Genomic DNA, 23223 nt, shown 5'->3' on the forward strand with positions numbered 1-23223 from the left:
AGTCCTGACCTGCAAGGACCCCACGTTCTGTCTCAGTGTCCCATTCGATCTCCGATCCCTCTGTCGAGGGTGCCCAGGTGGGCGTTTGTGATGGAGGCTCCCCGCACTCCTTGCATGTGGCTCACAGAGCAGCGGTGAGAAGGGGCCCAGCTGTGCCTTGGTGGTAGGGAGACCCGGACGCCTCTGTCCTGAGAACGGATGGATTGACGGGAAAACGCTTCCAGCGCAGTGCGTGAGAACGGCGGGGGGCCGCTCCCCAGCACAGGGTGGCCGAGCGGAGCGGAGCCAGGGAGAAGCTGCGATGACAGCCACTGGGGGTGTCACGGCTCTGCCCCGTTCCGCAGGCTCTCCGGGGGCAGACAGTAGCAACAGCAATGAACCAAGAGGAAGCGGCAGTCAGGAGTTACCAATCATTTATAACAAACCAAACCAATCTATATACAGAATAACTCCAGCGTAGGGTCAATGGGAAATGCAGCCCCTCCCTCGCCCCCCCCATCCCCCCATGTCAGGTGTAGCCATGTGTGATCGGCTCCAGCCCTTTATTCAGTGTGTATCTGGATCACGCTTGACACAGGCCCACTGGGAGGAAGAGGAACCAGGGCTCAGCTGATCCCGTGGGCTCCTACAGCCCTCCCGGCCTTTTGTGTGGGGACCTGGCTGCAACTGGATTTAGAGCTGTCAAACCTAGACTCTGCCAAATTGTGTCCCCTTCCGTGGGTCTGTCCCTGCCCCTCTCTCTTCTCCGTCCTCTGTACACATGCTCCATGTTGGACTCCTTCGGTTACCCTGAGTCCATTGCTGGGCACTGGGGCCGCTGTCTGGTGCTCCTAGGTTCTGTTCCTGGCTCTGATTCTTGTGCCTTGAGAAACGGGATTAATGGCTGTATAAACAGGAATGATCCCCTCCCAGCACTCACACTACTGGTTCTGGTCAGACTCACCCTCCTGGGATTTGCCCCTCAATTCCTGAGGCAGCACTTGTACTTACAAATATAAATAAATCATAACCCAGACTCCCTCTCAAGCTGTTCCTACAGATTCCCTCCTGCCGCTAGTTTTCTTGGAGCTTTTTATAGTCCTGAACTGTATCTAATGAGACCCACCTGTTCTGGCTGCCATGGTGAGTCAGCAAAATACCTCTGTGCATCTTAAATACAGGGTCTTAACGCCTGGCACCTGATCACAGTGCTACTTACTGAACTCTCAGGGCTGTAGTGAGGCTTGGTTGGTGTCTGTAAAATTCTATATAAGAGATGGGACTGACCCAGACTTCAGACTTGGATTTGAGCATCGCCAGAGTTCAAGAGTGTTTGGATCTGAGGGTACGGTTGGGGACCCCCCCCCATGCTTGAGTAGGTCTTTCCCCCTCCCCACCAAAGGGAACACTGCCCCAAGAATGACCAAGGTCTTTGTTCAGCAAGAGTCCCACCAGCAATTTAGCTCTCACCCACAAGCTCCGACTTTCTCGCCGTGCAAAATTTGTGCGTGGAATTGAATTGTAATAGTTCTATGAAAGAACTTCCAGGGCCAAATACATTGATTCCCAAGGGAGTTCCACTGGTTTACATCAGAGATGAATGTGGTGACCCTGTGTCTAAAACTCTGCCAGGGACTCAACTGTTGGCTTGTCTTATCTTGTGTCTTACAAACCAAACAGGAGGGGGAGCGACAGAGCCTGATGCTGATATCATGTAATTTCCTTCTCCCCTTCTACCCCCATCCCCTGCTGCACAGCTCTGCTGCTCCGGGATTTCCTTCTTATCACCCCTCCCAGTGGATTTCCACTTACAGAGCAGCTGATGTCTCCTGGGAAACGTGGAGAAATCTCAAGCCCAGAAACACTTCTGCTCCCATCTCTCTCAGGTAGAGCTCAGTCCGAGGGATGAAACTGGTGAGTTCTTCTCACTAGGCCAAATCCATCCCTGGGGTAAGCTCCGCTGAAGTCAGTGCTCTCGAGTCTCCTCTCACACCGGTGTAGATCAGGAGTAACTCCATTCAGTGGGGCTACAGCGGTGTAAAACCAGGGTCAGAGAAAAATCAGGCCCAGTGAATTTAGTCTGATAAATGAATACGATGAATGCCAGGATGTCCCTATACAGAGATTGTTATTTGAACCTCCCAAGGACTAGGACCTGGGTCAGCTCAGGACCCCACTCCCTACTTCCCTAGGGTGGGACAACCTGCTACACCTACTAGCCTGGGAGGAGTTTGGGTCCCATCAGGACAAGAGTTCCAGGTTACACACTGGGGGCTAAATTTTCCTCCCCGTCACGTCAGCACAAGCCCATGGGGCCAGATCCTGATCTCAGTGACGCTGATGTAAATCCAGAAGCGCCAGGGCCAAATCCTGCTCTCACTGAAGTTCATGGCAAAACTCCTAAGTGGGACTAAATCATTCTCTCAGCAAAGTCAGGCGTAGGGGCCAACTGGAAGTCAACGGCAAAACTCGCGGGGCCAGCTCCTGAGCTGGTGGAAATGTGACTTCGCTGCAGGCAAATGAAGTCAATGGGGTCAGACTGCTGGACAGCAGCTCAGGATCTGGCCCCCGGTGACTTCAGTGGGACCAGGACTTTGCCCCTATGCTGGTGTAACTGGGATCAGAATTTGGCCCAATGGCCCTTGCTTTTGTTGAAGCTTTGAAAGAAGCCCCCGCTGCTCTTTAAAGAGTCGTTTCTAGGGCATCTCAGGCCAGCTGCTTCCCCATACCCCGCCCCGCCCCCCCCGGCGCCAGCCGCTCAGATTTTGATTTCAGTCCGGAAGGTCTGCTGGACGTGCTCTGTGTGTTTGGCTGGGTGCCGCCTGGCTTTGACGGTGAGGGTGCCATCCACGCCCAGGGCAGAGGTGACGGAAGTGGGGTTCACGTCTTCAGGCAGCTGGCACTTGTGGGTGAAGGTGTTCATGACGGTCCCATCCGCGGCTAGCTGGAAGGGAGAAAGAAACAGAGGTGGGTCATGCTGGTGGCTACAGCACGGGCTGGCACGGCGCTTTTTGTTTGCCCCAGGCCATGGGTGAAAGAAGATGGCCCTGGGCCAAAAGGAGGTTGCTTCTTTAGGGCAGAGTAGGAGAAAAGTAGGGAAAGCAGTTGTCTGGTCTGGCTCTGCCATTCCCTGCTTGTGACCTTGTGTGAGTCCCTTCCCTGCCCCTTGTGCTTTCTAATCAGATTTACCTGCTCCCCAGGTTTGGTGGGAGGCACCTGAGTGCCTTGGACTGGGTAGGGAGGGAGTGGTTAAAGGAGACTGGGAGTCATGACGCCAGAGCCCTGTTCCTGGATCTGCCGCTATGCACCCTCTGCGCTCTGGGGGCCCCATCCGACAAATGGACCAAATACTGACTGACTGCTGGGATGGGCTGGGAGCTTAATTCACAGGGTTGCCAACTTTCCAATTTCTGAAAACCGGACACCCCTGCTCCGCCCCCTTCCCCCAAGGCCCTTCCCCCTCCCCAAGGCCCCGCCCCTGCTCACTCCTCTCCCCTCCAATCAAAACAAAACCACCTAAACTCCAAAGCAGGAATATTGCAGAAAATGGCACGTTTCCGACCCCTTCTTTCACTCTTACAAAGTGGTCTGAGGAAAGGCGTGGGGCGAAGATATTCAGATTTGTCAGGGGACTTGGGGAAGTGTCATGGAGTTGCTCACTACTATACAATAATCACCGGTACCGATATCCCTAACCCTGCACCGGACCACAGCTGGCATAGAAAAGCCTGGTGCCAGAACAACCCTTCGACGGAGAACAGTCGGGCTACCGATCGTTACTACACAAGTCCTGTGTGCCATGAAATATGAACACAGCAAATGCATGTCAGCCACAGAAGTTGCTCTGATTCCCCCTCTCCCCTCTAAGCAAAACATGGACTTTCGCTGGCTGCGTTTTCATTTTGGCTGAAAAGTTCATTCTTGCCCCCTTCACCAAGAGCACGCTGAGACCAGGGGACGCGGTCCTCTTTGTGCTGTACAGAGAAAAGGTCCAAGGGGGCCAGTCCCGTGATAACCCCAACAAGGCTGCGGGATCCTCTTTAAGACACATCATTGAGGGAGGAGGGAGAGGGAGGGAAGAATGTGGGGAGAAGGGGAGATACTGACTCTACTGAGCTAAACCTCCAGCGCCCCCTCAAAGGTTCCTAAAAATGTTAAAGACCTTTAAATAAACTCCGATACTGACACAATGCCCCCCCTCCCCCCCCCCCAACACACACACACATACCCACCAGAGGCAAGGATACAGCACATAGTAATTTCAGGGTGTTGGGATCTGAGTGTGGGGCATTGTGGTCTCCATGTTTCCCCTGAGGAATGAGGGAGAGGGGAGCTGGCCCTAGGCGCTGCAAAGGGGTGTGTGTGGTGTGCAGGCCCGGGAAGGGGAGTGAGGCTCAGAGCCAAGGCGGCCCCATTGGGGGAACAGGGCGCATGGGGCTTTTGTAGCCGCAGGGGCTGGCTGGGGACACAGCGGCTCTAGGCTGGGGGGGAGAAGGTGTGGAGGGGGTCAGCAGAGAGGTGAAATGCTGCTCGCAGCCCGGTCCCTCTGCCAAGTGGCAGGTGGAGCCCCTCCACCCAGGGGAGCAGGGATTCTCCTGCAGGGGCTGAGCAGTGACCCTCTTCTCCTCGGGCTGCCCCAGGTGCTGGGCAGGGGGCACAGCAGGTGCATGGAGGAGGAGGAGGGGTGCCCTGTCCTGGCTACTCTCCCGTGCCACGTGGGAGCTGTCGGCGGCGTGGCAGGGTCACTGTCCGGGGGTCGCCAGGGGCCGCGGGGCAGGAGCAGCAGCGGGAGCAGGGGGGAACAGTGGAGCCCGGGCTGCTCCTGGGCGCGCTCTCGCTGCCCATCCCCGGTGCTGCTGGTGCTGCCACTGGAGGTGGCGGCGTGTGAGACGTGGGCGCACGCTGGGGGAGCAAAGGAGGAGGGCACGGCCGCTTGCTGCTCCTGGCTCTATGCCACGATCCCCTTGCAGCGCCTGGCTGTCCGCCTGCTTGGCCCCAACTATCCCGGCACCCCTGCAAGCGGCAACCAGACATTGGCTGTCCGGTCAGTGTTTCTGACCGGACACTGTCAGGTGCCATTTTCGACTGGACTTTCCGGTCGAAAACCAGACACCTGGCAACCCTACATTCGTTCCTGGTTGGAAAGCGCTTTCTGCGCCGCAGACGGAAGGTGCTGGAGATGGGCAAAGGCCTGTTATTGTGGAGAAGGCCTCTCTGTGCGTCTTCAGAGGCACTGCCGGGCCTGCTCCATGGTGGGGCGGCCACACGCCTCTTGGAGCGGATGGCATTGCTCTCACAGGTTGTGCGCAGCGTCAACGGTTGCGTATGAGCTCTAGGCCCGGAGGAGCTCACATCTACTCAAGTAACCAGCCCCTCCCAAGAGGTACCACTGTAGGGAGTGGTGAAGGGGGCATGGCTGTGGGACAGCTGTAGCTCACAGCACCTCCTAGTGGCAGAGGCTAAGACTGAGGTGGTTGTGAGCTCCCCAAACCGCTCTCTACAGCGCCTCCTGCTGTATGGGGCTGATTGTACTCATGTGCACAGCCACTGCATCCTACCTACAGCGCCTCCTGCTGGACGAGGCGCCTGCTGCAGTAGCTGCGTATTCCCTTTCTCCCTCCACCCACCCAGATAGTGCATCTGAGTTGTTCCCGGAGGTGTTTCCAAACAAGGAGGCTGGAGCTGCCGTCCGAATGGAAGCACAGAAGAGTCTGGGGAAGGTTACATCATTCTGCAGCTCCCACTGGAGTGATTAAGAGCACATCGTTAAAGCACAGTGGCCCGTATCTCCATGGATACTCTCCAGAACATAGTGTCCCCGGAACCTGGCCTTGGAGGGAGCAGATGTCGGTGCACATGAGCAGCACAGAGCCCTTGAATGGCAGAGAAGATCAGTATGTACCAGCCAGCCCCATAATGAATTTAGCACCAGGGAGAGGTGACAGCGCTGGAGAATGTTATCCTCATGCCCTATATATCCCCAGGACGGGCACAGCCCGGGCAGTTGCAGGGCAAGTTTCCCCGGTATTGTCCCGTTGCCAGTGTGCTTTGCTGCTGCCCTAGACGGACCTCCTCTGGGGTGGAGAGGGCAGCATGCATAGCCTAGGGGGTCTATTCTGTGCTGGTCTCTGCTGCCAGTGCTGGTGATGTGATTTAGGTTCCTGCCTGAGACCCATCAAACTCATGTCATATGATGGCCTCAGACTGCCCTTTAATCAGTGACATAGCCCTGTACCCAGTGCCTTATGCACACTCCATATCACATGCCCCTTGCCCCAAAGAGCAGCTCACAATCACAGTTAGGACAAAGCCAAGAGAACAGGTGAGGTCAGCTCGGATGTGAGGGCTACTGAGGGTGAGATGGGAAGGGAGCCGGCCGCGAGAAGAAGGGGAGGCTCTGAAGAAGCGGAAAGAAGATGCCTAATAGGTGAGACCAGCTGTCCAAAGGACAGGATGCTGGAAGACACCAGGCCCAGAGTGGAGAGAAGAGAAGAGAGGTGTGAGTGGAGCAGGATCTCCAAGGGGTGGGTAAGGAAATTGAGTCTGATGGGGTGAAAACTATCAGGTGACCCTAGCGTTCAGCACCCTGGGTCAAGTGCAAACCAGCGACAGGCAAAAGGCTCTAGAGTCCAGTAACGGTCCCCTGAGCCAGCCGGCCTGTTGCTAACTGCACTCTGGAGTGTTCCAGGAGCTCTGCAAGGTGGTGGGCCTGGCAGCTGCTCCAGCGAGCTGCAGCGGGAAGGATGATCCAGGCCTGGGAATGGGGCCCACGTGCCAGGAGGAAAACCCTGGAGCGGCCGGGGAGGGGTTAAAGAAAGGGAAGAACTGATGGCAGGTGGCCCGGAGCCTGATTCTCCTCTCACTCAGGCGGATGTAAATCAGGAGTCACTTCACTGAAGTCAGCGGCGTGACACCAGTGTATGTGAGAGGAGATCCATGCCCAGGTCTTCTGGCACTCCCAAAGCAGGTACAGAGATGCCAGCCTGCACTCGCTCTGGAACGGCATCTCCCTGCACCCATCGCACTCTGCCCCCAAAGGTGCTGGGGGGGATGGTAGAGGGTACAGAGAAGGGAGCTGTCATTCGAGCTGCCACAAAAGGGTGGCACTTGACTTTGGGGCGATAACAGTGTTTACCATCTTAGGGGCCAGGTGCCACCCTAGAGTGATCAAATGGGGCAGTGTGTGAAGTAATCTCGGGCTTCCCAAAGTACCCGCAGAGAGAGGGAGCTGTGGGAAGGGAGGGATCTGAACCAGCTTTCCCATGCTTCGTCTGGTGGGTAAGATCAGGTTTGATTCTGGTCTCGCAGACATGTAAATCACCAGCCACTCTAGTGAAGTCAATACAGCCCCCTTGGCATAAGTGGACCAGAACTGGGCGTGCCTGCTCCGAACACAAGCTCTGAGGGCCAGATGCTGGACAGAACCTGCCCTGCCTGCTGCCGAATCTCCTGCAGAGCCCTCGCTCAGCGCATCGCCCTGCTCCAGCCTGGGGCAGCGATCTGTGTTGGGACGAGATGGGGCAAGGTGGTGGTGCAGGGGCACACGTGTCCCCGCGTGGTGACCTGACCAACGAAGCCCACAGGACCAGCTGTTAAAAGTGAAAACGAGAAGATTCCACTGGGACAAGCACCCCGAGCCCCAGATACAGAACTGAGCTTAGCCAGACCTGCAGGGTTCAGGTCTAGAGCTTGGCCTGGAAATCCCCCCAAGATCAAGATGGTTAAACCTCAAAAAAGGGACAGGGACAGTTTCAGACTGAGGGGAAGAGCTGGGGGTAACAGGCCTATTTAAAGGAACTGGACTCAGGGACATGTGTTCCCAACTGGGCCAATGAAGAGGGCGGGGCAGCACCTGGGGGCTATAAAAGACCAATCAGGTGGCTAGCAGGAGAAGAGAGCTGTTAGAGAGAGAGAGGGTGGTTTTAGGGAAAAGGTAGGTATGTAGCAAGGGGGTTTGAGCCAGGGTGGGAGGCAGGCAGGTAGAGCGAGATGCCTGCTGGCTTGGAGCTGGGGCTGAGGGCCAAAGACAGGGAAACAATTGGGACTTACCCACTGATGTCTCCTTGCTGGTGGACTGGACTGAGAGGGCCAGGGGGAGCAAGGGATGCTCCCAGAAGAGAGGCTGTGGGGGTTCCCCTGGGAAGACCTGGGTTGCACCCCAGAAAGAAGTGTTGGGGTGAGGGTCCTGGTAGAAGGCTGGAGGCGTGGCCGAAGACACTGAAGTCTGGTGAGAATGAAGCCAGGTTTTAAGGGCTACGTGTGCTGGGGGTAGTCTGGATTGTTTTGGGACTGTGGGTTAGGGATCGTTTGCACTATTGAGGGACTAGAGGATAAGCTTCTGCCAAGTTGGTAGGGACTTAGAAAGGAAACTGGGGTGAGGGGCCACTTGCAGTGCTCCCCTGTGGGGCAGGCCCTTTGTTTACAGATGGGTTTGAGTTGTGGGGGTGGAGGCGCAGCCTGAGCTCGGGGCTGAGGTTTGGGTGGAGATTTGGGACAGGGTCACTGAATTTTGGATGAACACATGGCCTGGGGCTTGGAGTAAACCCCTGTCTTGTCCTGCCCAGCCCACCGTGCCCACAACTCCTACAAGACTCGGTCAAGGGGACAGCTCTACCCAGGGCAGAGGGAGCCTTATGGGCTGAGGGAGCGGCCAGTGCTGCTACTCCAGGCCCTGTTCTCCTGTGCACATGGAAGGCCGCTGTGGCGGAGCCATTCACCTTCTCAGCGTGGACCTCGATCTGGTTGTTGGAGGTGGTGACAATGATGTCCTCGGGGGAGAAGTCGCTGACGTCCACGGCGAACTGGTAGGTGTCCCCCAGGGTCTTAATGTTTCCCATGTTGCCTGGCCGGGCTGCGGGGAGAGGAAAGAACAAAGTGAATCACTCCTGATCCCTGTGCAGAGATTTCTCCCTGTGCCCGGCGTGGATCAGGGCCCATCCCAGGGTGACACGGGAATCCAGCTCTTTACCAGGAGCTGCCGTATGCAGCTGTACAGGTGGGTATGGAAATCTGGGGGGTTTCTTATCTTTGATTGGAGCAAAGGAAAATGGTTCCCTGCCCCCACCACTAGATATTGGGCATGATCCCAAACCCACTGAAGTCAGAGGGAGGCTTCATGGATTTTGGCTCAGTATTAGTGGACCAATTAGTGGAGTAATGGTCTCAAGTTGCAGTGGGGGAGGTCTAGGTTGGATATTAGGAAAAACTTTTTCACTAGGACGGTGGTGAAGCACTGGAATGAGTTACCTAGGGAGGTGGTGGAATCTCCTTCCTGAGAGGTTTTTAAGGTCAGGCTTGACAAAGCCCTGGCTGGGATGATTTAGCTGGGGATTGGTCCTGCTTTGAGCAGGGGGTTGGACTAGATGACCTCCTGAGGTTCCTTCCAACCCTGATATTCTATAATTTTATGGCCCCATCTCGCCTTGTCGGTAACCCCAGTCTGGAGCCGTGTACTCACCAGAAAAGGGTTCTGATTGTCAGTGCTATGAAAGATGGATGTTTCTTTATGGCAGTGCGGGGAAGAATGCTTGGGAAACCAAGGACTTGACTTTCAAAACTGCTTGTGCAAAGAGACTCATCGAGTGGTACATATGCAAAATTGTTTGTGCAGTTGTGCACTTGATTTGCACACAAAGTTACTGTGATTGCATTTGCACAAGCAAAGGTGGTAGTTATGCATCTAACTGTCCGTCTGCATTTGCAATGACCAGGTTCACATAGGAGTAGGGGAATGGCCACAATCAGACCAATGGTCCGTCTGGGCCAGTAGCCTGTCTGACTGTGGCCAGTACAGGATGCTTCAGAGAAGGGTATAAGACCCTGTATTGGACAATTATGGTGTAACCTATCCATGGAAGTTCTTCCTGAACCAAGTTAGTGGTTGGCTAAGGCCCTGAGCATGAGTGTATTCTTCATATGCATTTTTATCCTCATTAAGGTAGCTGAATGTTCTCATATCCACAGAAATGCCTAAATCCTTTTTGAATCCTACTGAGCTGTTAGCCTTAAGGACAATCTTGTGGCATGAGTTCCATGGGTTAATTATGCATTGTTTCCTTGTATTAGTTTTCCATTGCTTGCCTCCTAAAGTCATGAGCTGCAAACCTTCAGATGCAACTATTCCAGGGTAATGCTGGTGGGTTCTGCCCTTGCTTTGACATTGAAGGTCTCTTCAGCAAGGAGTTGCACATTGAAACGAGTTCACTTTCCTTCTTTCACCAACCCCAGTTTTGCTCAGATTTCGTCTGTTTTACTCTGGGATCTTCCCTCTAAAAGAAATACCACAGTCCTCCAGAGCAGTGCCCCCCCCCCCCCCCAGCCGTGCAGCGGGTCCCTGTTGTAAGCTGGGATGTTTAGGATCACCACTACAGAGTAGTGCAGTGGAATGGGCCTGATTCTGCTTTCCACTGGTGTAAATCTGGAATAATCAGGGCCCAATTGGAGACAATGGACTTGTATTGGAGTAAGTGGCAGCAGTTCTGTTCCTATGCTGCGCGTCAAGCTCAGCTTTCAACACCAGGATCTGCCTTGTGATGAGTTTGCAGTTCTCAGCTTTGTTCATCCTCTTTTTTTTTTTTTTTTTTTTTGAGGGGGTGTGGGGGGGCAATGGCATTATTTCGCCACCTCTGGAGCTGATGGCTGCCAGGTGGGCCCAGGCTCAGCTGTGATGCTTGTACAAAACCCTTCTGGGACGGTTCTGCTGCAGTCGTTAGCTGGAGTCCCACTTCGCTCCGTTATCTGGTCAGTCAATAAAAAGCTGCGTTTTCCGGGGCTGAGTCTGTCCTCACTCAAACTGCTCCCAGCAAACCACTCATCCCCCCCCCTCCTGTCTGCGAGTCGCCCAGAGTTGCACCCCGATTTTTACCAATTTGTCCATTTTATGCAAAAATCACCCAATAAACGGGAGAACTTCCAGCCTGCCCTTTGCCTCTGAATTGTTCACCTAGACCCAGCGCTGTTCGGTAGTAGGGGTGGACGCAGGGGGCCCCATCATGCGTCACTTATGCACTTGAGTCACGCACAGACCACTGCAAAGAGGTCAATGTGCCCCAAGGGGATTGGTTGCCAGGGTAAGTCACATGACCTTGGTTCTCTTTCTGTTTCCTCAAACATGGATTTTTTTTTTTGGTTTCTTGAACAAATGACTTTTGGCTCCCAGACTTGCTTTCATTGGCTAATTGGGCGAAGGAAATGTCCCTTGGGCCCAGGCTGGTGAAAACCATCAAAGCCCCTCGGGGACACTTAGCCAGATAAATCTCCCCAAATGCTTTTTCGTAGGGTTGGTCTGTCCTGCCCCTTATGGACTCTCTACTGAAACACTTCAGAGGGCCCCTGAGATGGGAGCAGAAGTTTTCCTCTATATTCCTCTGGCTTTTTCTGTTGTCCCCCTTCCCTGTCCATACAGATCCGCTGAGAAATCAGGGGCATGAGGGTAAGGCCCCTGCCTCTGGGTGACATGCTGGTGAGGGCATAGAGGTGGTTCCCCCGATACCCTCAGCCAACACCCCTTCTCCTCTGACAGGCCCCTATTCTCCATGGAAACCAAGGCTGCCTCTGTCCGTGGATGTCAATTCCCGCTATTTCCCAACAGATGTCCTCTTTAACACCTGCTCGGGCTGTCCCAATGCTCTTACAAGAAACACCAGGACGTTTCCAGGGTCTGTCAGCCACCAGCTGCACTCCGACCCAACGGGCACCCCCCCCCCCCCCCATGAGTCCCGTACAAACACCCAGCAACTGGGGGCAAGCCCCAATCCCTTGTCTCGCTGAGTCCAGCACAGCATGGGTGATGCGGTCTCTTTCCCATATGTAAAGTGGCAAACCAAGGATTAGGAGGTGCTGCAGTCACTGTCAAGGCAATCCCTGGGGGAATGAAGGGGTCGTGCTTCCTCTCCCCCTGAGCCCACCAACTTCTGATGTCCCATTGGGGTCTCCCTCAATGCAGCTGCACGGCTAATGCATTTACACGTAGGTCTGCCCCTCACCAACCTCTCGTAGGGTAGTGCCTCCATCAGGACTGGAGTGTCTGGGAGCTCTTCCCCGGTGTGCACTCCTGCCCCACACCCTACAGCACAGCCCTATGGCTAGTGCTCCTAGAACATCTGCTGCCGGGGAGCATGGAAACGTTTCTGCCCCTCGTGTGGATCCGAGTAGCCTCCCGAGAGCTGGCACTGCCCATTCCTGACTTCCTGCTTTCCCCCTTGAAAATAGGCGGGGAATATGCTGGGAACAAGCAGCCCAGAGGAAACATCCCCCATGCTGGGAGGTCCAGACATTCTCTCTCCCCCCCCGCCCCCCCACCAGCTGACTCCTCCTAGGAACCCAGCTCTCTGGCTGCAGGAGTCGTGACTCCCTAGTTGCTGCTCCATATTGTTCGGTATAGCTCCCCGTGCTGGGACAGGCTGCGCCCCTACCCTGCCCTGCCAATCTCTACAGCCCCCCCTGCTGACATGAGGCCAGGCCTGGAAAAGTTGGGAGCCTCCCCACAGCCAGCATCTTGAGCTGGGATGCGCCTCCCCATGCCCGCGCTCCTGCACCCTCCCCTAGAGCGCCCCCTGCTGGGAGAACCGGAAATAGCGTAGGTGGGAGAGGCCCCCTCGTTCAGGGCCCCTCCAGCTTGCTCTGTTGTGCCTCTTGCTGGGGGCAGCTGAGGCTGGCGTGTCTGTGAGCTCTTCCACACTCAGCCCTCCTGCTCCGCTCCCTACCGCCTGGACCGCTGGGGGCGGGGAGAGGCAAAAAGGTGGCTGGGAGCTTCCCTCCACCAGCCCATGGTGAGACTTCAGGAACTGGGGTAAGGACGGGGGCGAGAAAAAGCCCTTTAGTGCTAAAGGACGTGCACAAAGGACCGACTGGGAGACTAGACAGTTGTTCAGTAGAAGCAAGTTTTACCCCCATAGATAGAAGCAACCACCCGCTCGCTCTGCCAACGAGCACCTTGATTTCCAGCCACCACCACTGCCCGCTTTGCCCCCCTTCCCGTCCCGCGTGCAATCAACGCCGCCAGATCTCGGGCCGCGCCCGCTGGCAGGTGCCAACTTGCCTGGGAACACCAGGGGCTCGTTGCGCGGCCTCAGGAAGTTCCCGAAGTCGTCGCCGAAGAGCCCGCGGGCTTTCTCCATGTGCTGATCCCGGGCGGGGGTGGGCGAGGAGCTCTGGTGGAAACTGCGCTCCGAGCGGAAGGCAGAGGAAGATTTCAAGCTCATTCACCTCCAGGGCCTCGTGGAGGGCGGGGGAGGGAGAAACAACCCACCAATCAACCAACCACAGGTGTGGGGGGAAATCCTCTTCTCTCCTCCTGGATGAAAATGGGAATCGGAGCTTGTTCTGGGTGTCCCTGCCACTGTCCCCTTTATAGCAGGCGGGTGGATGGAGCCAGCACAACTCAGAGGCAGCTGATGGGCTTATAAAGCCCCGTTAGGTTCTAGGCTGCCTTCCAGCCCTCTTGAAATCAGGCTAAATTTAGGTGCTTCTGCATCACTCGGGCGGCCGTGGAAACTTTCCCCTCCGCCAGGGCTCCAAACAAACAGAGCGGGGAGGAATCTGATCTCATTGCTGGCATTCCAGCCCGCCTGGATAATGCAGCTCTCGCTGGCTCCTGTCAGCCCCAGGCTGATGGCCCAAAAAAAGGAAGTGTGTGTGTGTGTGTGTGTGTGTGGTGGGGGAGCGATACGTGCGAGCTGTGATGGGAAAGGGATGTGTATCGCTTTCAGAGTATAATGTCCGATCTGGGATGGCTGGGGGATGATGGGACACACGGCTGCATTAATAATGCCCTTCTCTCGTCTGAGGGTCTGCAAGCACCTCACCCCTCACAGGAGGTAGGTGGGTGCTATCTGTGTTAGGGAAACTGAGGCACAGCAAGGGGACGGGATTGGCCCAAGGTCACCCAGCAAGCCGACAGCAGAGCCAGGAATAGAAGTCAGGCTTTGGCACCGTTTTCCTTGATTACCCGACTTTTCCCATCTGCCAGCCTTTGCTTGTCCCTAAGCACCTGGGAAATGTCCCAATGTCCGGGGCAAGGTGAGGTTAGTATTGTGGAGAGGAGGTCTGGGCTCTGCTGCGGCCCTTCCAGAGGCAGTGGGTAAACAGGAAGGGCAGGTTACTGGCTGCCTTTCGCTCCTCGTCCAACAAAAAGAACAGGCACAGTTAGATCATAAATGAACCTGATGATTGTCACAGAAGGGGGCTGAGTCACTCTGAGAAGAGGCTCCTTCTCCCAGGATGGGGTGGGGGAAGGAATTGGCATGAGCCGGGGCAAAGAAGGGCGGATGGATTAATAATGGGGCGCTGTGGAGCAGCTGGAAGGCTTCTGCTCCTGGGGAGGTGTGGCCAGAAGAGAGAATTTAGACCGGGTAGAGAGAGTGTAAAAGATCTCTGAAAATGGAGCTGCAAGGTAGGGAAGGGGCTGCGGGGGGGAAGAGCTGGGGCAGCAGGCCCTGGAAAAGAAATAGTGAGAGATCCTGAAAGAAGGCCTGAGATTGAGACTGAATCCCAAGGGGCTGAGAGTGCGCCAGGCAACAAACCCTGACGGAGAGTTTGGGGCTGAAAGGGGGGGAAGAAGGTCTGTGCACCAGGGCCTTGAAACAAGGGCTGGGACTCCCCGGAGGCAGTCCCGGGGCCCAGGCATCCGGCGTTGTGAGGAGGTGGACTAAAGATCCCAGACCCCCGGTGGTGAAAGAACAATAGTTACAATGGTTGTGCTGAGTGCTGAATGACTCGGCAATAGTGATGGGTTTCCCCCGGGGTGCCACCTGGAACTGGGGTACCACTGAGCCCCCCTGGTCCACCAGCCTGGGCTCCCTTCTGCACTATACTGCTGTAACAAGCTGCCAAGCCCTCCAGGCTTCAGCCTGCACTTTCCCCAGCATACATACAGGTAGGGACACACCCAGCTGCAGTTACATGCAGACGCTCTGACCAGCTCCTCCGGCACGCACCCCCTCTGGAGTATAGACCCAAAATTATACCGTCTTGTGCTGCACAGGGAACTGTACAGCGTAAGCTCATGACATTTGCCCCCTCCCTCCGTGTGAAGAGGAATATACAACAGATTTCTGCCCCAAGTTATGACTCCCACATACTAGGTTTAGATAAAGCAAAAACAAGTTTATTAACTACAAAAGATGGATTTTAAGTGATTATAAGGGATAGCAAACAAATGAAAGCCGATTACCTAGCAAATAAACAAAAAAATGCAAACTAAGTTTAATATACTACATAGATCAGATATGAATAGCAAATTCTCACCCTAAGTGATGATATGAGCAGGCTGCGGATTCTTAAGGGGAAGCTGCACTTGCTTATAGCTTGGAGTCCGCAGGTGTTCCATTCACAGGCTAAAAATCCCTTTAACCTGGGTCCAGCACTTCCTCCAGTTCAGTCTTTTTTCCTCAGGTGTTTCCAGGAGTCTTTGTGGGTGGGGGAATCCGTGAAGAACCAAGATGATGTCACTCCCCTGCCTTATATCACTTTTGCATAGGGCGGAACCCCTTTGTTTCAAAGCTTGGTTCCCAGGCCAGCAGTGGAAAAATACTGACATCCCAAGATGGAGTCCAGCACTAGGTGACCTGGTCATATGTCCCTGTAGTGTCACAGCAGCCATTACTCGGAGGCTGTCTGGAGCGTCCTCAGGAAACTTCTCCTAAGGCCCATTGTTCTCTCTAATAGCTCATTAACGTGAACCGGCCCTTCCCGGCCAGGCATCTAGATTGAAAGGCCAGAAATACTACATGTGAAATAGATACATAGTCGATATTCATCACTTCAAATACAAAAATGATACATGCATACAAATAGGATAATCATATTCAGCAAATCGTAACCTTTCTAATGACACCTCACATGACTTACCTTGCATAAAATCCATCATAATTATATCCTCATAATATCACTGTGAAGAATATGGGGTGCAGTATCACCGTAATGCCTGCAAGGGACTGGCTCTTAAAGACCACTCAGCTGGAGGGCAGCTCGCATGCACGGGGGGTGCTAGAAAGGCTGCCGGGGGATGTGCTACCATGGGACATCTGCATGTAAGTTATATGCAGTCATGCCATGCCTAGCTCCATACATGCTGCTGCTCTGATTTCTGGTGCCGTCTCAAACACCGGACATGGTGAGCACCACTAGAGGCTCACAAGTTATTTAAAGGGATATTACGCTATTCCTCAACATTATTGTTACCAGAGTCCTCAAGTCACTCAATGAAACTTTGTTCTGGCTAGATATTGGTGACCAAATGTCTCCACTGAAGAATCCAGGGTGGCAAGAGGGGGGACTCACATCAGCTGACGTCGGTGGGTTGAGTCGTCTTCACCCCACATCCTGATTTGCTCTGCTCTGTACAGCCAAGGAGCCATCTTTCCATTGGTGAGATCCCCTGAACTTCCTGTGTTTGACAGACCAGCCTGGCGTACGCAGACGAGGTGACCACCCGTTCTCCACCCGTATGCTGCTGCTCATCCCTGCCTTGTATGTCTCCCGCCAGTGGAAGGAACTTAAAGATCTCTTCACAGTCCTTCCAGGGCATGATCCTGGCCAACATCCCCTCTTGTTAAATCCACCTCCGAGAAGTGGTGTCAGAGTCATCTCAGAAGAGCACGGCATGGCGGCTACATTTGCCTGTGCTAGCTAACTCACTGCCTTGGCACTCTCAAACGCTATGGCTGAGGGAGCAGAGCCTTAGGGTGTAAATCCCTCTGTTCTTTATAACCACAGGTTCACATCTCAATAAGGCCAGCTTAGCCCTTCATGGGGACATCTGCTAAATTCCAAGCAATTTTATTCTGCGGCTCTTAGACCTTAGAATCCCAAATGCTGTCTGCTAATTGCTCCCAGGGTGGGATTGCCCTACTTTCTTCACACACAATGTCTTCTTCCCCCATTGTGCAGTACACTGATGGAAGCTGACCTTCACCCCAGAGGTGGCTGCTTGTCATTGATCTAGGGCTTTGGCATACTGGAGGATTTAGGGCAATCTAGAAATCCAGATTTTTCTTTGGTTGTGTCCCTCTTACTACGATGAGCCAGAAGGTGATATCCCCCCATGCTACAGTGCCATTCTGTTAATCAATGGGGTGTTACATCTGGGGGAGGGATGGCTCAGTGGTTTGAGCATTGGCCTGCTAAACCCAGGGTTGTGAGTTCAATCCTTGAGGGGGCCACTGGGGGATCTGGAGCAAAATCAGTACTTGGTCCTGCTAGTGAAGGCAGGGGGCTGGACTCGATGACCTTTCAAGGTCCCTTCCAGTTCTAGGAGATGGGATATCTCCATTGATAAGAATAAGAACACTGCGTTCAGAGCTGGTCACCGCATCTCTGAAAGGACAGAGCAGGATTATAGGGAGCTCAGAGGTGGGTAATGAGAATTAGAGGCAGGGAAAAATGGCTGAGAAGAGAGTGAAAAGAGTGGGACTGTTTGGTTAAGAGAGAAAACCCAGCAAGAGGGGACATGATGGAGGTATGGAAAACAGGGAAGAATCTAGAGGAGAGAAACTGGCTGGTTCTATTTACCTCTACTCATAACTCAAGAACAAGGGGACATTCATTGAAATGGAAAGGCGATACATTTAAAACTGATAAAACACTTGCCTCCACCACATATAATTAATCTGTGGAACTCATTGCCACAAGACATTGCAGACGCTAAGAGTTTAGTGTGGGGGTCAGACATTTCTAGAGATAATGGGCTACAAAAGATAGGATTTTTCTTTAAAACCGTCCTGCTTCAAGGCATCAGCCAAACTTAGCTGCCAGGAGTCAGGAAGGACCTTCCTCTACAGGCAGGTTAATCCATACTCATCCTGCGTTCCTCGAGCCTTCCTCTGAAGCAGCTTGTGCTGGCTACTGACAGAGACCGCTCAAGGGACTAGATGGACCATGGGGTGATCCGGTGAGCCAACTCCTGTGTTCCTACCAGCACGATCAGGCAGGGAAGCTGGAGTGTGACTTGGTGGGAGCAAAGCCTGCTGAGGGACGACGGGCTGGATTCTGCCCTGATTAACAACACACCGGCATGGCTGTGGAGCGTCACTTACCCCTGTGCTGAACACAAGGCAGTGGAGAATCAGGCGTGTGCTGGGGGGTATGGCCTTGGGCAGCGTTTGGCCCAAGATGTCTGTACTAGCTGGGGCTTTCAGAGCGTTTCCAGCCGTGCAGCTCCCCAGTCGCGGCCAAATCTGAGCCCCGTGATATCAGGGTGAAAACTCCCATCGGCAGCAGTGGGGCCCGCATCTAGTCAACTCCTAGGGCCAAACCCCTCCTTGGTGAGGGTGGCTCCAGAGACGAATTTGGTCCTAATGCTTCAAGGCAGCCCGCTGTGATTGGGGGAGTTTTGCTGTCCTTGCCCTAACCAAACAGCTGAGCCTGCAGCCTCACCACAGGGTCAGCGTCCTGCTCTTTGCGGCCAGCGGAGACTGGCCCTGCTGCACTGGTTATGGCTGCGGCCTAGGTCTGGCCCTTGGCCTCCACCTCACTGGGTTTGCCAAGCTCTCTGGGCTGATGATTTCTGGCCCGGAAAGGTCAGTGGTGCCCCCAGGGCAGGACGTGCAGCTGCCGCCTCGCAGGCCGTGGCTCTTGGCCGCCCTGACCCTCCAGAAGCATTTCTTTCTGGCACGCGTGAGGAAGCCTTTTCCATCCACGTCGCTTTGTGGCAGCGTCCCCTGCCGGAGTCATGAGCCGTCTCCATGGGACAGAGGGCTTGGGAGACTCTCCCTCTCCCGGCATGGCCTGGGGTTGTTCCTAGGAGCTGAGCGCCCTTGTTGTCTGGTTTTGGGGGGGTCTCTCTGCTGGTTATGTGGCCACGGGGATGAGGGGTCCCTGCTGCTCACTGCAAGACATGTGCTGTGCATTCTCTGGCCATGCTGACAGGATCCAGTTTAGCCCCAGGGAAGACTGTCCGGAGCACAAAACCGCCTCCCAAAGGGTCTCTTTCTACTCAAGAGAGACTAGGGCTAGCGCCCCCGTTTGTGGGGCAGGGTATCCACAGATACCGGGGGCCTGTCATAAACAGAGCCTGGTGTGGGGGCTCAGGGCGGGATTATGAGCAGGAGTTACTGCAGATCAGGCCTGAGGAGCAGCGGCAGGACTGGGGGAGCGGCAGATCAGGACTGGGGTGCACGGGGAGGGTTGTATGGAGAGGGGAACTTGGGCAGCCCCTGCCCCCGCTGCCGTCTGACAGGCTCCCTTTGGGCCCGACCAGCCCTTCCCTTAGCCGATCCTTCAACCATTTAAGGTTTTATTTCTCAGCCTGATAAAAGGGCTTGCTGACCCACCCTGCGTCCACTCCAGGAATGCGGCTGATGTCCGTGTTGCTAAAATGTGCGGGCCTGTGAGCCGGCTGGAATGTGCGTCTGCCCCGTGCTGGGACTGTGCACTACCCAGAGCGATGAGCCAGGCCTGCAGGCATGTCACAGCGAGCTGGGGGAAGGCTGAGAGCCCTTAAGTTGGGCCGCAGCAGGGCTGCGGGCCGAGCTCCGAATAGCAGCGCGTGTCTGGGGGAAGGGGAGACGTAAGGAGATCCAGATGTTGAGTAATTACGGCGGGGGCCAGAGCCGCAGGTTGTCGTGGGTATTTTGCCTTGTTTCAGCCCCCGATGAACAATCCGAGGCCAGCATTCACCCCCCACCCACACACACACCCCTTCCCGTCCCCTCTGCTCTGCCTCTCCTCCATCTCACCCAGGCCTCAGTGCTGACAGCCCCTGTGGCCCGGCCCGGCCCATCACCCGTCGCCAGGCCCTGCAGGCTGTTCTCTACAGCCCGTGGAGCAGAAAGTCTGTGAGATGGCGTCCGTGTTCTCTCTCTATGGATTTATAATGGGGACAAATCACAAGTCCTCTCCACTGATGGCCTCACTTCTGGAGTAGTCCCGGGGTAAGAGTTTCAAAAAGGATGAAGTGACTTGGGAGCTTAAGTCCCATTTCAAAAGTCACTTAGAGACTTAGGAGCCTAAATCTCATGGGACTTAGGCGCCAAAGGACCCAAAGGCCAAATCTGCAAAGGTATTTAGGGGCCTATGGGAGTTAGGCACCTGAACTACTTAGGCGCTTTCAAAAATCCCACTGCGTGCCTAAGGCATCTCTAGGCACCCAAATACCTTTAAAATTGGCCCTACGTTATTTTTAAAAATGGGACCTGGGCTCCTAAGTCACTTGGGGGGTGTTTACCCTGCAGCGGGGAGTGAGCCTCCGAGCCTGGGTCCGCAGACTCACGCTAGCAGGGCGTGAGCTAGCGTGCTAACCAGAGCGCTGTGGAGATGTGAGTTCAGGCTGGAGCCCGGGCAGTCGGCTGGGGTCGAGAGTCTGAGCTGCTGAGACTGCCCTGCTATTCGTAGCGTGCGAGCTCAAGCCCTGCTATCGCGCATGCGCAGTGTGGCCATACGTTGGAAAAAGCCAGTATTTCCAACCACCCGACGGCCTGGGGAAAGGGCGAGGTTTGAGCTGGGGGTTTTGTTCAGCCTGTTACGCAGTTAAAGGCCGGCTGTGAAATTCCGAGCCCCCAGTGGGTTTGAATCTGGGGTTCCGGGTCAGGCCTGTCCCTTCCCTGGAGCTGAAACCAGGCCCAGCTCCCCCACATCTTGGGTTTCCTTATGGAGCTGAAGGGGAGGCCAGACTTACTGCCTGGTTTGTGGGTGTTTGGGGTGAATCCAGACTGAGGCTGGAGAACATCTGGGGCTGACCGATGGTCTTGCTCCATGATCAAGTGATGCTGAGATACAGGCTTCATTTGACCTCCCAAAACAAAACCAGTGATGTCTGAACCCATCCAGGTCATCACTGAAAGAAACCGGCACCAGCCCCCTGAGGAGAAGGATGCATCTGAAAGGCTGGGATAAGGAACGTCAACCATCCCACCCTCTGCTTGGCAGCCCCTCATAAAACACTGCAGCATTCAGCAGGAGTGGGCGGGGATGGCGGGGGTGATGCGCCCGGATGCTGCAGGGTTTCAGATCCATCCTGCCAGGGGCTGAGGGAATTTATTTCCAAAGGGGGCTAAAAATTGTAGCTAGGCTCTCGAGGAAGGAAGGGAGAGTGGGGTGTGTGTGTGTGTTTGCGTGTAAGAGAGAGACTCCTGCCCAGGAGCCCCAGCCAAGGCCCACGTCCCCAAGGGGCTAGGTACTGTACAAACCCAGAACAAAATCCAAGAGATTTTGTCAGGAGGCCTCATTCTGATCTTACTGTTTCTGGCATTAATCAGGACTAACTGCCCCCACCCCCCAGAGCTGGGGACGGGGTACCAGCTGGACCGCTGGGCCAGGGCTGGGTACCGGCTGGAGCACTGGGGTACAGGATGGTATGATGGGTACCAACTGGAGCACTGGGATACAGGATGGTGTTACGGGTACTGGCTGGAGTGCCGAGCCAGGGCTGGGTACCAGCTGGAGCGCTGGGGTACAGGATGGTGTGGCGGGTCTGGCTGGAGTGCCAGGCCAGGGCTGGGTACCGGCTGGAGTGCTGGGGTACAGGATGGTGTGGCGGGTCTGGCTGGAGTGCCAGGCCAGGGCTGGGTACCGGCTGGAGCGCTGGGGTACAGGATGGTGTTACGGGTACTGGCTGGAGCGCCAGGCCAGGGCTGGGGACTGAAGGCTCCAACCAGGCTCTCAGAGGGGAACCATGAGAACATTTTTCTGGGGTATTTGGAGAGGGCCCATTGCCATAGTCTCCAGGCACAAATTGTTGGGGTCCAGAGTCTGCATCAGCTTTAGTGGTGTCTAGAGCAGGGGTTCTCAAACTGTGGTCACGACCCCAATTTAATGGGGGTCGCCAGGGCTGGCTTCAACTTGCTGGGACCCGGGGCCAAAGCCCAAGCCTGAGGGCTTCAGCCCTGGGCAGCAAGGCTCAGGTTATAGGCCCCCTGCCTGGGGCTGAAGAAGCCCTTGGGCTTCAGCTTTGGCGCCTGGGGAGGTGGGGTTTTGTGTCCCCTCTCTCCCCTGCCCCTAGGGTGACCAGACAGCACGTGTGAAAAATCGGGACGGGGGTGGGGGGTAATAGGCGCCTATATAAGACAAAGCCCCAAATATCGGGACTGTCCCTATAAACTCGGGACACCCGGGTGGCGGGGCTTGGCGGGCTCAGGTTTCAATCCCCCCTGTAGTAATTTTTGTTGTCCGAAGGGGGTCGTGGTGCAGTGAAGTTTGAGAACTCCTGGTCTAGACCCTCCCCACGCTGCAGGCCCTGTTGGGGCCCAGGGCTGCTGTTGCATTTCAGGGTCGGCTGGTGCTCGGTGTTGACGCCATATCTTGGGCCCATCTGGTTCCATTCAGGGCTTGGCTGGTGTCTAGACCCCACATCACCCCCTGGGGTGCACTAGGCACGGCACGTTTGTGGAGACTGCTGCTCCCGGCTGTGCTCAGGGGCAGAACTGCAGGTGGTGCCTGAGCCATCACTGACCTCCGCCTGTGCGGGGCGGCACTCACTCCTCCTGGAGTCAGTCAGCGCCCTCTCATTACGGGCGGCAGTTCCTCCCATTGGGCGGCTTGCCACTCCTCCCTGCTCAATGGGAAACCCGATCCCTCCGCCCGGTGCCAGCCTGGGAATCGCTGCACTGAGGTTAAGGAGCCCAGAATGCTGGGAGGAGGTGGGAAGAGGTTCGTGAGTGACTAGCACCCCTTCCACACCATGATCCCAAGTTACTAAACCCCCTCAGGAACCCACTCCCCTCTAGCCAGAACGAAGAGGGGGGGTCGCAAACCCATCAGTTAAGCACTATGCTGAGGAAAGACATGGTGACTGGGACATGGACAGGGGAAGAGCCATGAACTGGATTCTTGGTGCGTTTTAGGATGACGGCACAGGTGGATTTCCTTTCCCTGGGGCAGACAGGTTAAGGTAGAATAATAATAAGTTATAACTTGAACTCCAGAGCAAGCTCAAAGCATTTTGCAATGCATGAGTGAAGCCTCACAACTCACGAGGTGGATTAGTATTGTGGGGAAACTGAGGCACAGAGTGGTTCGGGCCAATATGTTCGAAAAGAGTCATTGATTTCTGGCTCCGTTATTGGGACCCTGACTTGAGACACTGAAGGCCTGACGTTCACAGGCGCTGAGCCCCTGCGGCGAGCCGACACTGACTAGAGCAGCGACTCCCCTGCCTTTTCATTGCTCCAAGTCGGTTCTTTAATACACCTTGAACTCCGCTCCTAAAGAGACAAGAACAAAGCAAAAACCTCCCTGAGAACTGAGCTGAACTCAGGGGGAGCTGAGCTGTGTCTCTGTGGCAGACCTGCTATTGCATGGCTATCTGTC

The 23223-nt window shown here is 55.2% G+C and overlaps 1 protein-coding gene across 1 annotated transcript; it reads right to left on the reverse strand.

Moving 5' to 3' along the window:
- Positions 1-396: 396 nt before the first annotated feature.
- HSPB7 (heat shock protein family B (small) member 7) lies at positions 397-13360 on the reverse strand. Its single transcript, XM_054009287.1, has 3 exons — positions 13019-13360; positions 8697-8830; positions 397-2923 (listed from the first exon to the last, which is right to left on the reverse strand). Exons 1-3 carry the CDS (start codon positions 13179-13181, stop codon positions 2738-2740), a joined length of 483 nt encoding a protein of 160 aa, XP_053865262.1. The 5' UTR covers positions 13182-13360; the 3' UTR covers positions 397-2737.
- Positions 13361-23223: the final 9863 nt, after the last annotated feature.

The sequence above is a fragment of the Malaclemys terrapin genome, chromosome 19, assembly GCF_027887155.1.
Source record: "Malaclemys terrapin pileata isolate rMalTer1 chromosome 19, rMalTer1.hap1, whole genome shotgun sequence".
Taxonomy (NCBI): domain Eukaryota; kingdom Metazoa; phylum Chordata; order Testudines; family Emydidae; genus Malaclemys; species Malaclemys terrapin.

What these genes read in the sequence shown, in the direction of transcription:
- HSPB7 (XM_054009287.1), bottom strand. Translation starts at nt 13,181, where the DNA reads ATGAGCTTGAAATCTTCCTCTGCCTTCCGCTCGGAGCGCAGTTTCCAC. An exon ending in CGAGCCCCTGGTGTTCCCAG is followed by an intron (nt 8,831 to 13,018) that starts GCAAGTTGGCAC and finishes CTCTCCCCGCAG; the next exon opens with CCCGGCCAGGCAACATGGGA. An exon ending in TCGAGGTCCACGCTGAGAAG is followed by an intron (nt 2,924 to 8,696) that starts GTGAATGGCTCC and finishes TCTCCCTTCCAG; the next exon opens with CTAGCCGCGGATGGGACCGT.